General features: G+C 41.0%; 1 protein-coding gene and 1 long non-coding RNA gene across 10 annotated transcripts in view; one reads left to right on the forward strand and one right to left on the reverse strand.

Annotated features, from left to right (window-relative positions):
• The first annotated feature begins 577 nt into the window (after positions 1-577).
• On the forward strand, positions 578-8,625 carry LOC114013551 (uncharacterized). Of its 2 annotated transcripts, none has more exons than XR_008748317.1 (3): positions 578-1,216; positions 1,458-7,081; positions 7,928-8,625. It is a non-coding gene; the product is annotated as an uncharacterized LOC114013551 (long non-coding RNA). The 2 variants fall into 2 exon arrangements; XR_003556594.2 differs by having other exon boundaries at positions 1,491-7,081.
• Positions 5,942-16,449, reverse strand: part of CACNB4 (calcium voltage-gated channel auxiliary subunit beta 4) — a 109,000-nt gene continuing 98,492 nt past the window's right edge. For 4 of the 8 annotated variants that reach the window (XM_055811543.1, XM_055811544.1, XM_055811547.1 and 1 more), the window contains 2 exons: positions 13,320-13,505; positions 5,942-9,328 (listed from right to left, as the gene is read on the reverse strand). In XM_055811543.1, coding sequence (XP_055667518.1) covers positions 9,068-9,328; positions 13,320-13,505 — 447 coding nt within the window. In that variant the 3' untranslated portion in view covers positions 5,942-9,067. Of the gene's footprint in view, positions 9,329-11,902; positions 11,956-12,077; positions 12,699-13,319; positions 13,506-16,449 lie in introns of those variants that run through there. The other 4 variants (XR_008748315.1, XM_055811545.1, XR_008748316.1 and 1 more) reach the window with 4 other exon arrangements.

The raw sequence follows: 16,449 nt of genomic DNA on the forward strand, positions 1-16,449 counted from the left end.
TTTGTGCAACGCACAAATACCCTTCTGTACTGTTCCGCTGCTGGAGTTACCAAGATTCCTGTACTCCTCTTCAGACAAGCAGGGCGGTCTGCCAGCGGAGCGCCGCAGCTTTGGAGAAGCTGATGGGGGAAGGCAAAAGGGAAATCAAGGTACACAGCAGGAACTGCCGCCCCTGTGTTAGAGCTGCGTCACCGGGACGGCGTGTGACCGGCAGGTGAATGAAGCAGGTCCTCCCATGTGATACACTTTCCGCAAGTTCCACAGCATTCAGCCTGCAATGGAATTAATTATTCATTAGCTGTCAATTATCTCCCTTTCTGCCATACCTCAGCTGAGAATTTCAGATGAATACCATTCATTTCTATTCTCTGTTTTGCTGGTGTTAACAGAGTGAGCCTGAACCCTGCAGGCTTGTTCCAGGCTTAGGTAGGCTGCACAACCACATGAGAGGGTAGCAACATTCAATTAAAGCATTTATTTTGATTCTTTAAATAGCAGAGCATTGAGGTTACCCCCCCCCCCCCCCCCCAGCATAGTTTTGTGGGTGGTTTTTGGTTGGTTGGTTTTTATATAGTTTTGTGGGTGGTTTTTGGTTGGTTGGTTTTTTTTGTTCTGTTAAACCTTGTGACTTACTGAAGCAGCTTCTAGAAACCTACAGCCAGCACCTGCTGGAGCCACGTCAGGCCATGCTGGACCATACAGCCAGCGACCCTTGGTTCTGCCACGGAACACCCCTGATGGCCACCAACTTGTCTCTACCAAACAGCTGCAAAACCGGAGTGACATCTTTACAGGATGAATGAATAGACGGTGTATTTTAGCGCTAGGAAGCTAGCGTTAGGATCTCTTCTCTGGCTTTCCTCTGTTACTTGAATTATTAAGACATCTGCTCGGCAGCCAGGTTTCACCTGTATTGCACTGCTGCTTTTTTACAGGCCAGCACTCACTGCTGGGCTTCCCATCGCTGCTGGAAGCTTTCTGAGAAAGCGCCTGAATTGCCGTGGCTTATCATCAATGCAGTCATACAATTTCCTCCTGGAAATCTGAGAAGCCTTTTGTGGGTCGCATACTTTTTGTTTCAGGCAACTGTAACGCAGACAGTGGGGTCATCTCAGCATTTCTGTTGCTGCAGAAGCACGTCATCTCCTGACGGTAGGATTTCACCGCTGGAGGGGAGAATACTTCGATACAGAAGAAATCCGAACACAGTGAGAAGGTAAGTGGCTTACGAACTTTTAACTTCCAAGATCATAAGAAAACAAACAAAAGAATACGTCTTTGCTCAGTTATATTTATTTGAAAGACCTTAAGCTTTTTATTAACAGCTTCGATTAAAGCTTGCATGCTTCCATCTGATTTTGAACACTTAGACAAGATAATTCAATTAAACAATTTTAAAAGCCCTGCGTGTACATCAGATATCCAAGAGCCAATGTTAATACACACCTAACATGCAGCTTACCTGGGAAGTGTCTTTCTGTCCTCCGAAGGCAGGCTCCTGACAGGAGCGCTGAGGAAGCGAGCCCACGGCGCGGCTGCTCATCGCGGGCACTGCCAGGCCCAGACAGATGCGAGAGGAACGTCCCAACGGGTGAAACGTGCCACAGCCCTGCCGACGGCCACCACCGCTCTCCCCTCCAGCAGCACCAGCCCAAAGAGAAGGGCAGCGATAGCAGGGAGCCCCACGGCACAACACCCTGCCGAGTCTGGTGGGGCTCAGTACAACGCTGCACTGCCGTGTAGCTGGTTTGCTCCCCTGCTGCCGTACGGAGGCTGGGAGCACTGTACCTGCGGGGATTCTGGTGACTCTGCCAGGCTGCTGCTTGCTGTTACTCACTCTTTGGAAAAGGTAGCATGGAACTCTGCTAGAGGCAGCATCTTTCACTGCTTTCTTCTTCTCAGGATACTATAATCAGTATTTCATTTTTTTTTAATTATTCAATCCTTAATACCTCACGTCATTCTGATACTTGTTTCTGTCTAGGAACCAACTTTACATTAGTATGAGATCCTACTGAGGACCAGATCCAAAGACCATTAACATTCATGAGACTCCTTCAGCTGAGCAGTTGGCTGAAAGTATTTTACTTCTTGATGGAATAGTGAGATATTACATGTATTTATGCACTTCGGAGTTGCAGCTATTTAAGAGCAGATAGATTTAAAAATAAACATCATTTACTTCACAGACCAGATGCATCTCCCTCTTCAGAATCTCATTAATTTTTACTAAAAATGCTAACACGTGAAGCCGCTGCCAAAAGCTGTTGGCAAACAATACAAACACCGCAATGTTCTGAACAGTTTTATCAAGTGACTCTTCCGAGCTTTTTGCCAATCCTGAGTGCAGTATACAAAGAGACTTAAAAGACTTTTAAATGGTTTGTAGTTTTTTTCATTTATTGTAGAAAAGTTATTGTAATGCGGTTCATTTTTGTACATCTAAATTCCATAAAACAAATCCATAGAAATGAGGATACTATCAGCATGCAGTCTGCATTTTCTTTTTTAAATGTTTCTGATCACAAAAATACCACCACTTTTTTTTTTTTTTTTTTCCTTTGAAAGCCACTAAAAGCAGAGGGAGAGCAAAGCATGCAACACTGTACACATTTGCATAGTATATTTTACCCAGCATGCCTTGTAGAATGCTACACATACAGTATCTATAGAAGTAAAAACAGAAAGGGGAAAATCAGCAGAGAACACGAATTTGTGGGTATTTTCTTTTTTTCTTTAGCAAAGGCAGTAATGTCTTTACCAGTGTGACTCTGAACTGGCTCCCAGTGAGGCTGGAGGTCACGCCATCAAGCTATCACTGGGAACCAGTCTGGGTGAGCGTCTGGCGATTTTCTGGGATCTGAGAAGCCCAAGGTCCACAAACTGCAGTTTGAATGACTGTTTTCATCTTCGTTCTTCACCCCTCTATTTCTCATGCATGCACACAATTTGCATTTTGCTCGATTCTCTTCCTCTGCTGTTCCGGTACAACATCGCTTGCTTTCTGTCTCTCGGCATGAGCAAGGAATCGGGCGTGTTTCAAACGTAAATACACCTTGGGCCTATAGCTGCATCCCTTAGCCTTACTTTCCCTTATGTTTTACCTGCTCAGCAGCATCAGTGTAAGTTTTGGGTAGACTCGTCCGCAGCTCTCAGGCTGGAACATTCTTCTCTGCCCCAGCTCCCGTCCCGTGCACGAGAGCACGTACTTCTGCAGCCCCAAGAAGGAACTCACTGGAGTATTACATTCCTGACCTTGGGCTACTAGTGTGTTCGCGGTATATTCATCAGTCATATGCCAAAATCTATACACTGGCCAAAATCAGAATTAATTAATGTAATTTCAGCTTTGAGGAGGAAATTAGCAGAAATTAATGCAGTGGACTTTCTAATTTTAAAAGGTACTCTTTTTTTTTTTTTTTCATTGATTAATATGGAAGGAATGCAAGTTATTGAAAAATCAATCACACAGGCAAAAGGCAAGGCTTCGAAATAAACCGCTGAAGTATTAAGAGAGCAAGTTAAACTGATCAAAACTGCAATAAATCCACTGATGCTGGATCAAAAAATCTACCCCTCTTTTTCAAAAATACAATGCCAAATGCAATAGTGGAATTACTGTAAATTTGTGCTATTACAAATGTGCTTCTTTTTCCTTGCTCTGTTTTTACACCATTGGCAAAATATATTATCCTGTATGTACAATATATTTTCTCACTATATTGATTTTCTACTGCTTATACAGAGTAGAATTAATATCAAAGGGGACGGTGGTGTTAAATTTAATTACATTTTGTTTTTCAGGAAATATTGATAAGGCATATGATAACCGGAATGTGACGTTTATGGTCGGACCTTGCAAATACTGGCTCTGGAGAGGACAGTAGGAAACACTGTGTCCAGTAGGAAGGTGTTTGTAGGATCTAGTCCAGAGAGTAACTCATTGCCAAGAAATGGGAGGGGAAAAGGCAGATCTACTGAACGTCACCAAGCCCAAGCCCCATGCTCCTCCCAGTTTCACCACTTTCAAAGGAATAGAGGAATGACACACTCTTACTAACATTTTAAAATGATTTCTACCTTCTCCTAGAATTCTCTATATTGATTCACTTACAATATTTCTCTTGACTTCTTAAATGGATTCCACAAATAATAGAAGAGATCTCAACACAAATTTCAATACTAAGTAGCATTTTCAGCTCTTTGTCCAAGTTAATTCCTTACATATACTTTACACATTAAAAAATAAAGGGATATTTTAATAAGACATACCTTTATTTTTCTATATAAAATAAACTGGACTCGAATAACAATCTAACAAAACTTATTTGAATGAGTACTCTTCAAATAATATATTATCTTTTGGCATAATTTTAAAGACAGTGGGTACTTAATTTCCCCAGAGTTAAAACTGGCGACATTACAGTATCTTGTGGTCTTGTTACTCTTTGTAGAACTACTACTGGAAGGAATGAGCGGTAACTGCAACAAAATAACATGGTAGCCGAATCCCACCTATACAAACTTGTATTAATACCAACTGGGGTACTATAACTCAATTTTAAAATACACTTTTTTAGGAGTGAAACCACATTTGTATATATGGAACCTTACAAAGTATGCATCTGATTATTTAGTTTGTGGTCTCCAATAATTTTCTTCAAAAAGAAAAAAAAAAGATGAGCATGGAATCAGGGACAGGCTTCAGAAGCACTGAACTTGTAAAACAAAGTACAGCAGAGGACACATTTAATACGTTCTTAAAGAAAAAATGACTAATGAAAGCCCTAACTTACTGAAACCACCCTGCTATAAAGTAGCAGTATTAGCAATATTATTTTGAGACTGGCAATGTCAGTAAAGATAGGAGATTCTGGCATGTTCCAGAGTATGGTATTGAGACCAAACTGAATTCGGAAGATTTGCAGTCAAAGGCAGCTCGAAGTTACAGCCTGGGCACATCCAGAGGAACGACCACCCCCTTGCCTACTGCCACCTTTCCTCCTTTTTCACTCTTAAGTGTATTAACAGTCACTTGAAAAGCCAGGAGTACAAAAGGTTAACCCCCCAATACCAACTCCAGAAGCAGCTTTCACACCTGGGGAAACCCCAGAAACCGTTTCTCTCCTCCTTGCAGCACACCCAGCTCTAACACGGTACCATCCGCGGCGCGTGGAGCCGCCCCAGCCCCCGGCACGCTTCATTCACCTGGGTCCCTCCGTCAGGTCAGAACCGCGCGGTGCCAGCAGCAGGCCGAGCGCCCAGCAGCTGAGAAACGGCGTGATCAGCAAGAGGTAGCAGCACTTGCTTCAGAAATTGCTCTTGCTTATCAAGCACAAAATCACGGTCCCCCCGATCTCCATGGCAAGATGATTCCTCAGGATAATCTGGGTGCTGGGCCACTCCGCACTACCAGTTCTCAAGCAGAACTGATCTTTGTCAGACCGACCTGTTCAGAAAACGATCATCTAATTTGGCCACTGTTTATAAACTACAATTTGATATAGAACAGCTTTAGTTGCATTTCTTTAAACTTAATTTTGTAATACATCCAGTTAGAAAACGTCAGCTGTTGTGAGGTGCACATCCCATGGGATCAGTGTTAATCTACGGAACTAGTAAAAGAAGCTGCGCATCTGTTACACGCAGCTTGCCAAAAAGAAAGTATTTTAACTTAACGGTTTAACAATTAATTGTCTTTGAAGTGGCTTCAAGATTTTTAAAATGCTTTGTTAATTCATCCACAAACATATGAATGCACTGACATATATTGTCTTTAGATATTGAGACCGTTGTTATCACCTTTATTGGCTAAATCGTCACTAATCAAAAGTGGCCTAATGAAAAATTGGGTAACAACAACAAAAACCTCCGGAAAAAAAATCCATGTATAAACATTTCTAAAATCCTCTGTATAAGCCAGAGCTTAGGAACAGAACTCTGATCTTTAATAATATTTTAATAACCAGAAGAAATGGTACAAGGACTGGAAAATTAGTCTTACTCGTATTCATTCAGGAATACATGAACTTCACAATTTTATATAGCGCCATTGCATAATAAATCACAATACAGCTGGCTAGCATTGCTGAAGTTCTAATACAAATACTATGAGTTAACATGTCCTGATCAACATTGCAGCTTTTACGGATTACCGTGTTTCCTAAAAATAATTTACTTTGTAAAATAAAGCGTTCCCATAGCTTGTATCTAGAATAAATTAATGATCTATTAGCATGTTTAGTATATTTGTACTTAAAGATATATCTATCTTCAAAGAATAAAAAAAACAGCAAGCAAGGAGACCTGCTGGATCACTTCTAACTGGTTTCTTATATTAAAATGGAATAGGCCGTGGGAGAGGAGAGGGTAAACTGATTACATACAGTAGTAAAGTAAACGTAAACCCACATAATAAAGGACCTTGATGTGTTCTTTCAAGACAATACATGACTTCCCTCACAAGCTTGTTTTTATTAGAACAAACAAAGTTTTGGCACTTCAGATGTTGCAGGTGATGGAATTTGTGCATACGCGTTGTGTAGATCTTTCCCTTTACTAGCGTGACATGGAAGACTTAAAAACAAGGCTCCAAAAGGCTCTCGAAATAAATGACATTTTTGTCTAGGAAATGATAAAGCAGTAACTTTGTTTACTAGAAAATATATGTAGGTGCTTCGCAGCTATCTGCCATTAAAATGCAAATATCTTCAAGCAGTTAAATGATCTGATCCCTAACGCTACTACAGAATAAAGATAAACAGCTGTCTAATCTAGGTTTATACATCTCAGTGCATCCTTTGCAATTAATACTTTAATGCACACAAACAAGAAACTTATTAAAGCTTATAGAAAAAAATGTTTTGCCTAATGCCTTCTTTCTCATGCAGGTATGTGTGCTGTACATGTAACAAAGATTTGTAAAAATTACTGGAGAATGCTCCACTGTGCTATAGCAGAAAATATTAAGAGAAGGCAGCTGAAGCCACCATTCCCAGACCAGATCTTGCCGCGCTTTCTCAGCCTAAACGCTCTTTTGGAATCTGCAGACATTCAGCCTGAGAAAATCTGACAGGATCAGGTCTGTCATACCCATTCTTAACTCTGTTACTCCAATGGATGCAGATATCTTCTTTTTTTCTTGGTAAATGGCCCATTCCAATCATCTAGTGGTGCTGAAGGCTGCCTTTTAGCCAGTGAAGTTGTTTCAAAAATTAATCATGCATCTGCAATCTTTTAATGCTGCTAGAGATGTACAAAATTTTTGGCTGTACCAGGTATGAGATGAATTACTTTTCTCATTGTTAATGTCAAGAAGATAACCAGACTCAATGGTAGTGGAAAATACCAGTGATCTTTGCTAACTGGTCCAGAAAGTAGAAGAAACTGTAATATTCAGGAAATTCATTTAGTGCTACATGCTTTTAAAGCCTATGTTTAGCAGGCTTTGGGAAGAAAATAAGCAAATATAAAAGTTAATGATCCTCATTTTTGAAAAACATGGTTTTGACATGAACCTGCATTAAAAAAAAAATGCACGTTCAGCGTAGTTCTGTCAGTTTTAGAAAATGCACGCAGTGGGGAATTTCAGGAGTCTGCTTCAAGATATCAGTGGGTTGTACAAAATGGTCAATTATGGTAAATTTTTTCAATCATACTGGATCTAAGGCTTCACCAATCATGTAAGACATAAGGTCTGATCACATAAATTTATCTATTCAAAGAAACTGAAGTGATTGTTAGGAAGTAAGGCAGCAGTATCTTCCAATATTTATCATAGTTCTTTGAATCAACAACATCAGCTCTACAACTCTACTGTGAGCAATTTTTTTCCGATACTCCAGTTTTATTGCAAGCTAATTCTGACCAATACGTTATTTTAAATGTTCATCATTTATGAATATTTAACTCCACTCCCTTCCCTCAGATCAGTGAAATTTAAACTGATCTTCTGGAGAGTTCTTGTGCGATGCTGGAATTTTCAGACATTCAAAGATGGATTTTGAAGGATGTAACATACAGGTAGGTACTCAGATGTACTGGAATGTAGGTGCTCTACACACTGGGTAAGAAGAGTGTATTGTTTTCCATTAAAAATGCAGAATACTAAAAATGGGAGAAAAAATACAACGTATCTATACACTCATGTTCCATTTTGGGACTACTAGCTGTATTTAGGTAAACAAGAAATAAAAATTTTAAAAAAGACGACAATTCTCAACCTCTAACCACACAAACTATCCTTAAGTTTGTTAATTTCCCTGTTTCTGTTTCCCCTTATCCTGCCATAGTTCATCATTGCTGACCGCAACAAAAATGTCAGTACTGGCTAAACGAAAGAAATCATTTTGCTGCAACATTCATGCCAAGTCTAAAAATAATTTCAAACTGGAAAGGATTCTGTAACTGCTGCAATAATTTGTGATATTTGGCACTCTCAATAGTTTACATTTGGTTTGTCTGAAAAAGCCATTCTGGAAATAAGTAGTTAGAATAAATCCTTTTATTCTAACTTGAAATGTAAATTGAGCTTCCAGCAAACAAATACTGTAGCTGACTTTCTGGCTTCTAGTGGATTGTAATTTTCAGATTTTTCATTTGTTGTTTTTCTTTTTTTTTTTTTTTTCAACTGATTGCAACATGCTCAAGTCGACTTTCCAGTCAATTCACCCGAATTCCAACAGGAATTGGTTTATAAATTGGTTCCAACTGGAACTGGTCATTTGGAATTTCCAGCACCGGAAATTATTTTATAAGTGCCTTGATAAGTACCCTAAATTACAAATGGATGTGTCTAATATCTAACGACAAGAAAAAGTATGGCTATAAATGGCAAATGCTGTACTAAAAAAAAAATATATATCCAAAAAACAATCTATATGATTGGGCATAAATGTAAGGGCATGGTAACTTTTTTTTGCCCCCTACTTAACATCAAATGAGAGCAGAGTGCAACTTCAGTATAACCGTGTTACATCTGCCAAATTAAGATGATTTTTTTTTTTTCCTAGCTACGTTATGGCAAGTTATCAACTGATGAATACTATTTTTCCCCAGGTTCTTGAACTCAAAGCCTATGTCGTGAATCATGGCTATATCCTCCAGGGGATCCTCGGTTCCTATGGGGTTTGTAAGTGTCCTGGTATGAGTCAGAGTATTCTTCTTCCACTAGAGGATAGTGATCTCGGCTGTGTTGGGAACTGGAAGACAAGCGGTTCCTGCTCTTCCGAGCCCTTTCATTGTGGTAATTTTCATCTGAGGTCATTAGACTTCGTCGCTCAATTGGAGAGTTCTCTGCAGAATGGCTGCTGTGCCTCATACGCTGGCTCTGCGAGTGCCAAAGAATCCATGCATTAATACAGACAAAGTATTTTACAACTTTTAGCTTGTTTTGAGACTTATTCTGAGGTCTGTCAGTATCCATCCACTTTTCTGCTATTCCTTTTACATTAAAGTCTGTATGCTACAGGAATGGGTTACAAGGACAGCCTGGTTCCTAGAGCTGAAAGCAGACCAAACGCCGTATTACAGTGTGTGCCTTGCGGAATTCACCTTGTCAAATATTACAGGCCATTTAGCATGAAAAGTGAGCTGATGTAGTCAGCATTTATCACTTTTCTCTGATCATGAACATAACATTCATGCTTCTATTCTTAGAAAATTTTGAGCATTGATTTACGAGGCTTTAGAAAACATCTGAGGATGTTTGTTGTGGGGTTTTTGTTTGCTTGGTTGGGTTTTTTTAATAGGTGCAGCTCTGAGCCCTATTTAAAAACCTTCGTATGACCAAATGATGGACTGCTAACCGGGCAACTAAGGGATGGCTGAAATGATTAGATGTTAACAAATTCTTTCAACTAAAGCATAAATATTTTAAATATGTTGACAGAAAGTCCTTTTTTAAGATAATTTATTAATTCAAAGGTTTAGCCTTTGCTATCCTCACATCCCCATAATGTGCTACATTTGTCACATGAACAAAATTAGTTCACGGTTTTTGCCAGCAAACTGGCCCAATGAAGAAACAGCCTAAAAAAAATATTTTGTTTGCTGTCATCCCATTTAAACCTCTCAAGAGTATAGCCTTCTCTCAGAACAAGCTCAGTCACTGCTTTCTCTAGATTACACACCCAGTGTCGTTCTCCTGATCCTGGACCTGCCAAGAGAAGGCTGCCGCGATGGCTGCGCCCTCGCAGCCTGAGATTCCCTGCACCGTCTGCTCCTCTCTGTCCTGAGATGTGGCCGATGCTCTCTGTGCTGTAAAACCTCCCCTCTATGGCTACGCCCTCTCTGTACGGCAACTGTTTAGCTGCATCATTTATCACAAAAGGCTCGTCTGCACGGGGCAGGACTGTGCCGATGGGGTACGTTTACAGCAGAGCAGGTACAAGGCTGCAGCTCCTTCTGCCGTTGGTGCTCCCAAGGGTACTGAGAATTCCCACGTAAGGAGCTGGTACAGGAAAGGTGCCCTTCTGCAAATTCACATGCTCGGCTACCAGAAGGCAACTTCTGCCACATTATCCCCACGTTTTCCTTATAGCAAACCATGTTTTAGTAGTGATTCTATGTCAAAGTCCACGTATTTTCTTCACAAATGGTACTCCTCATATTTATACAACCTAGGCATGTGATTTTGGTATATGATCACCTCATCAACTGCAACTTTTAACTTTCTGTGCTCGGAGCCTCTGTCTTCACTGTAGTAATTTACCTCTCTGGCTGCAGCCTGCTCCTTTCTAGAAACCTTCCTGTTTCCCTGCCTCGATTGTGCAGTCATTCTGATCCTGCTGTTTACCTCCTCAGAGGTGCAAGCGTGGGACAGAGCTGGTGTGGTTACATGCTGGTCAAATAACTTTTGATCCTGCAGTGCAACTGGAATGCTAAGCTGCGTTATGTTTTCTGCAGTAATGGACTTAAAATGCAAATCCCCTGGAGCCTAAGAAACACATATCCCCAAAACTTGGAACTACAGGAATTAAGTCCATTTGCTGAAATTAGACTAAACTATGCAGGTTTAGAGCTAACAAGGGATTAGACACAAAGGCAAACGAACGGCCCCTAGGAGATAGCAATGACAGAATTTACCCTTCCTGCTGAGGACTGCAAGCATACCCAGCTCAACACCGACATCTTCCCCTTCCGAGCAAGGTCACGACCACGGACCAGGCAGTCACTGGCTTTGGCAGACACACCACACAGTGCCATGGGACACAGTCAGAGCGTGCTGCGGCATACACCCTCCCTTTTACTGTGACTCTTCTGCATCTATGCCATTTAACTTCAGCCTGATGACCTTCAGGAAGTCCAAAGACTTAAGTTACATTGGGAGCTTCAATTCTCGGTAAAGTCCAAGCCACAACCAAGTGAAAAAGGGATACTCCTAAGTCCTGATTAGGTGAAGCGTGTACAGATCGTCCCAGCAAATCTGTATCGTACTCAGGTGTGGCTGTTACACGAGGCTCTGGGCTTTGGGTATTCGGTTTCCCATGGTATCAGGCGAAAAGGAGTCACAAGGTCATAAGTAGTATAAATTCTTAACATATCATAAGCACCTAAGCTAGATTAATTCCTAGGATTTGCGTGAGTGCTTTATAATTACCATACCACATCATTACGGTTAAAATTGATGGAAATCCTTCTGAGGCCTTGAATTAGTCTAAAACCTCTAGGTGGATAAGCACTTCAGACGATGGAAGTCTTTACTGCGAGATAACCACGTAAAACATTGGAACCCTGTAAACGGGCCCGAACACGTAAGCGGCACTGAAAGCCAGATCTTGCAGCCTCTAGCTGGGCATCATTCGCTCAGGGAGAAATTTACCCCTCTGCAGAGAACTAGCACCATTCAAGTCCCACCTAAGCCTTCACAATTAGGGTGAAGTGGGGATTAAGTGATGCATACCTTCAGCCAGCCCACTGCACAGGGGTGATTTTCATCTTCAGTGTGAGTTTTCCCTAAGTAAATGGAGCAACATTTCACAGTTACTGCTGGTGTCCATTGATCAGAGAGAAATAAATGCCTGAAAAAAATTCTGTGGATACACCCAGTTTTCAAAATGAAACTGAAGAGATGAAAGTTCTGCAGATGGCATTTTATTGTCATGAAGGGATGGAGAACTGAAATTTTAAGGCAAGTGAAAATGGAAACAACAGTTCACATGTGCATGTTATTAGTAACAGAACAGTGCTTGTGCATTCAGCCAGTCAGGAAACGGTGACTTACTGATCCTAATAAAATCAAGCACAGCATTAGGAATGTGAGTATCGAGTATCATGCACCTTCAGTGAAGTGCAATTCACTCACGGAAAAAACAGCTTTATGTTAATTGAAAACACTGAACAATGCATCATTTCCTTCACAATTGTTACCTGCTTCCAGATACTCTACAAGCAGAATAGAGGTTAAATGTCAGGTGAAGTACTGATTAAATGTAATTTGCTCAGTTCTACTTTCGACACACATTAGAAAGTGCACACTCCTAGAAAGTCACACACACACACACACACACACACACACAGAACTCCTTCCAAAGCTTTCAGACTGCAGTTCACTGCAATCCTGATCTTCTCAAGCATTCGTAACTGTTAATCAAAAAAACATTTTCTGTTTTCGAACTTAGTAAAGCACGTACTTCTCATTAAGGACTATTTACATGCCACGTTTGAAGTTTCAAAGTTCAGCCGTTTTTGAGCTATCCCTGTGGAAAAAAATGGTCAGAATTTTTTTCAATGGGTAAAAAAAAATATTTCATTCACACTCAAAAAGGTGAAGGCATTTTGCTGATACAAGAGACAAGTATGGAAGTTTTTCACCCAAAAGTGAATGTTTTGTGAAGTTATGAGGGTAGAAATAAAAGGGATCATTACAGACACTGCTCTGCATTCTTAAATACAGTAGCTGTTGGCTCAGCTGCTGTGACATGCTGCACACGCTGCCTCTCAATCTGACAGGGTCTCATTTGCAATGACTTTTTTTGCAAATTTAAAAAAGGCCGTTTTCTAATATGGCTGTAATACCACTTGACAATGTCATTTAACTCTTCCTCAGGTACTCACTCCTTGCCAGAAAATTTATGGCCATTTCATTTCCCATTAAAGCAAGAGCAGTCACAGTGCTTCAGCACTCAGCTGACTAACTCCTCCATTTGATTATGGGCCTTAGCTTGCCTCCTCCCTGCTGGCAGTGGCCAAACAGCGAGTAACAACGAATGAAGCAAATCTCCGTTAGGCTATATAAAACATATTACACTATTTTCCCATAGATTTAAAAAACCCACCTGATCTGTACTGGTGTTTGGGGCTGAAATGTGTTTTCATACCTGTAATCCAGAGATTGCAGCAGGATATGGTGAAAGTGCAGTGGATCCTAAATTTCGCCCAAGGAGAGGAGTCATGGGTGTGCTACTGGTGGTGTGAGTAGCACGCCAGTATGCCTCAAGATATTCTGCCAAGTGTTCGCAAGCATCTTCAAGCTGATTTTCATCCAAAATTACATCAAACATTTCCTGATCACAACAACAAAGTTTGGTTCATTACAATGTTACAGATGAAAAGAAAGAGATGTTAAACAGTTCTCATCACACTAATCTTTTAAAATTCAGTAAGTCAGAATCTGAGCATGTGATTGCAAAAGAAAATTACACAAGTGGGTTCATAAGGTGATCAAAAGCCAAACCTCTCAGAAGTCACTGCATCCTTTCAGCAAGGTTCCCTAGATGTTGCGCGAGCCCTACCATGCTCACAGGCACAAGCCTCCTTTAATGAATTACGTGTTTTGCTCTGCGACAGAACTGAAGCCAGATGTCAGGTAACGCAGCGGTGCTTTGCATTGGTTTTGGACCCAAGGACTCACGCATGCTTCCCTCACCCCAACTGTGAACACACTTCCAGTGTGACGATGCCCCTAAACCCATTTCCCCTTCAGCGGACGCAGCGTGCGGTTGCGTTAGCAGCAGTGTTTCTGCTTCAGCAAGGCTGCTGCAGGACACCCAGCCGGTCAGGTACCTGCAGCTGGGAATTCTTCAGAGACTCTCTCCGTGCACTCTCTTTAAACCACCTTCATTTACGCCTATCTGGATAGTCTCGCCTATCTGCTCTCAAACCTGCGAGACCATGGTACGGCGTTTTTCCCTACTCATCTGCTCAGCAGAGGACGGGTACCTGACCGCTAGTGACCAGGTTCTGGTGCTTCCTCAGAGCTGCTCGGCACGCAGTCCGCAGAGCGGCTATTCACCACCGAACGGGGAAGGATCCAAAGCCACTTTCAAAGCCGGCTTCTGCGCTACCCAAGAAGGCTAAGGGACACCCTGCAATGTCTTTAGATGATCAGCGTGACAAGTGCTGATAACAAACAGCTGGTCATACACCACCATAAACTGAGTCCCCTCAAGAGAAACATATTTTCAGCAGTGAAATTTCGTACCTCATCTCTAATCTTAACTCACACCTTAGTGGAAAAAAAATATTGTGAAAATAGCACAGGAAATAAAAAAAAAAAAGTGCAGGCGTTGCAGGTGTTAAGAGTAATCGATGCAAAGCACAGGCTGCTTTTCCGCCATGCATATTTATAGATCTGTCCAATATACATAGAGCTGACATCTCTAGAATAAGATACAAAACAGCACGGTAAATTTATCATAAACTTTCATCACGCAACTACCTTCTGCTCAAAAGTCTGGTCCAGAACTTATTAATACTAAAGTCATTTTATTTATTTTTTAATTTATTCTCTCTTACTGGCATGGTTGTGAAATGTTTTTTCCTCCTCTAGCAGCACAGAGTTTTCTTCTAAGAAATCTCCTAACGCTACATCCTTTAGTCAAACTCAGTGATTACTGCTGCCTGGTTTGCTTCTTTATTTATCTATACCCTTTACACCCTCCTTTGCTATTTAAACACATGTTGGAACACTATATATCCCATTGTATCACTCACCTCATCATTTGTGGAAGAAGTTAGTAATTCATAGTTAAGTTATGCAACAGAAGAATGTGATTTGCTGACATACTACTTTGCTTTGGAAAATATTAAAACATTACACTTAGAATACACGTTTCTTCTTAAATAAAAGATGAATATTGTCATTTTCTGGTCTGAGACTGGTAAGCAGTTTTCCTGCACTGCTCACTCTTCTCATAGCCAGCCATGATTTGAGGGCAGCTCTGGCTGTCTATCCAAACCTCAGCTTTGCAGGTTGCAAAGCGCTTCTGTCTCAAGGCATATTTTCAGCTGTACGGGATTTTAGCAGTAAGCAGATCAATTTCTAACACCCTCCAACCTCCTCCCTTGCTAAACTTGGGAACTGTCAAATTTCTTTTTAGCCTGGATCGGTTAATTCAGAGAGCTCACAAAATGCTGTACTGGCAGAACTAAATGCGCTGCAAGGCGAGGTCAAAGAGATCAGCGACGGGAACGCCAACACTGCTGCCGATGGCTTCCTTTCTTCTGAGAAATGCAGAGTTAATACTCTAGCTAACACACCTAAACCACCCGGGTCTGTGACCGTCTGTAGCTTCATGTGGTATTTTGACAGTGATCTCAATTAAATTGAATTTAGGGAAGAAGAACTTTTAACAGTTGCAGTAAAACTGTCAACTTTTTAACAGTTAATGGTAAAATAACACCAGGACTGGTAATAGTGAGCCTCTCAGGCTGTCATTTGAAGGTCACCTGGTAAAGCTGTAATGCTGGCAGGATCCTCATTCCAGGGCTCTACAGTGTTTTACAGGGGAAATAAATTACAGAGACAGCACTCAGGTTTTTTCTTGCATTTAACAGTCCTGCTCATAGCTAAGCTGCGTTTGCTCTATTTCTACGTATTTGGGAGGAAAGAATCTTGTAAGGAGATCCTTGTATATAAGGGTCATGGATTAAAGCAATTTCTTCGCAGCTTACCTTACAATGCATTTTATTCACTGCAATTTCTTACAACACGTGTAAAATTGCTATCATACCAGCATTTCTATATACTAGTATTTCTTAAGTGATATACATCAGAGCAGTGGTCTTTCCTGAGAAGATAAAATTAGTTGCCACTGTCCTCTGCTATTTATTTTGATTTACTGTATAACCAAAATACGTGAAACATTTTAGGTGCATTATCAGCATATTTATGTTATCAGCACAAAATAAAAATCGTGACTACAGAGGCATCCTCCTCACCCACAGGAATGCTCAGGAGAGGGAGTGTAAGAGGGACTGAGCCTCAGGCATAGCCCAGAGTTAGTACAGCTAAGGGCAATCCCAAAATGCACCCTTACCCTCTGAGGTCAGGGAAGGTGAGCCCAGGCTCTGGGGGAAAAGATGCCCCAGACACAACTGCAAGCATGGAGACAGACTCAAGAAGGAGAAGGAATCTGAACTTGTAGACATATCTGGTGTACTGACTATTTTTAATAAAACCAATGCATTTTAGTTCTGCTAATTTCTGGTATTTTTTAGGTTATGCCA

The sequence above is a fragment of the Falco peregrinus genome, chromosome 8 (genome assembly GCF_023634155.1).
Source record: "Falco peregrinus isolate bFalPer1 chromosome 8, bFalPer1.pri, whole genome shotgun sequence".
NCBI lineage: Eukaryota > Metazoa > Chordata > Aves > Falconiformes > Falconidae > Falco > Falco peregrinus.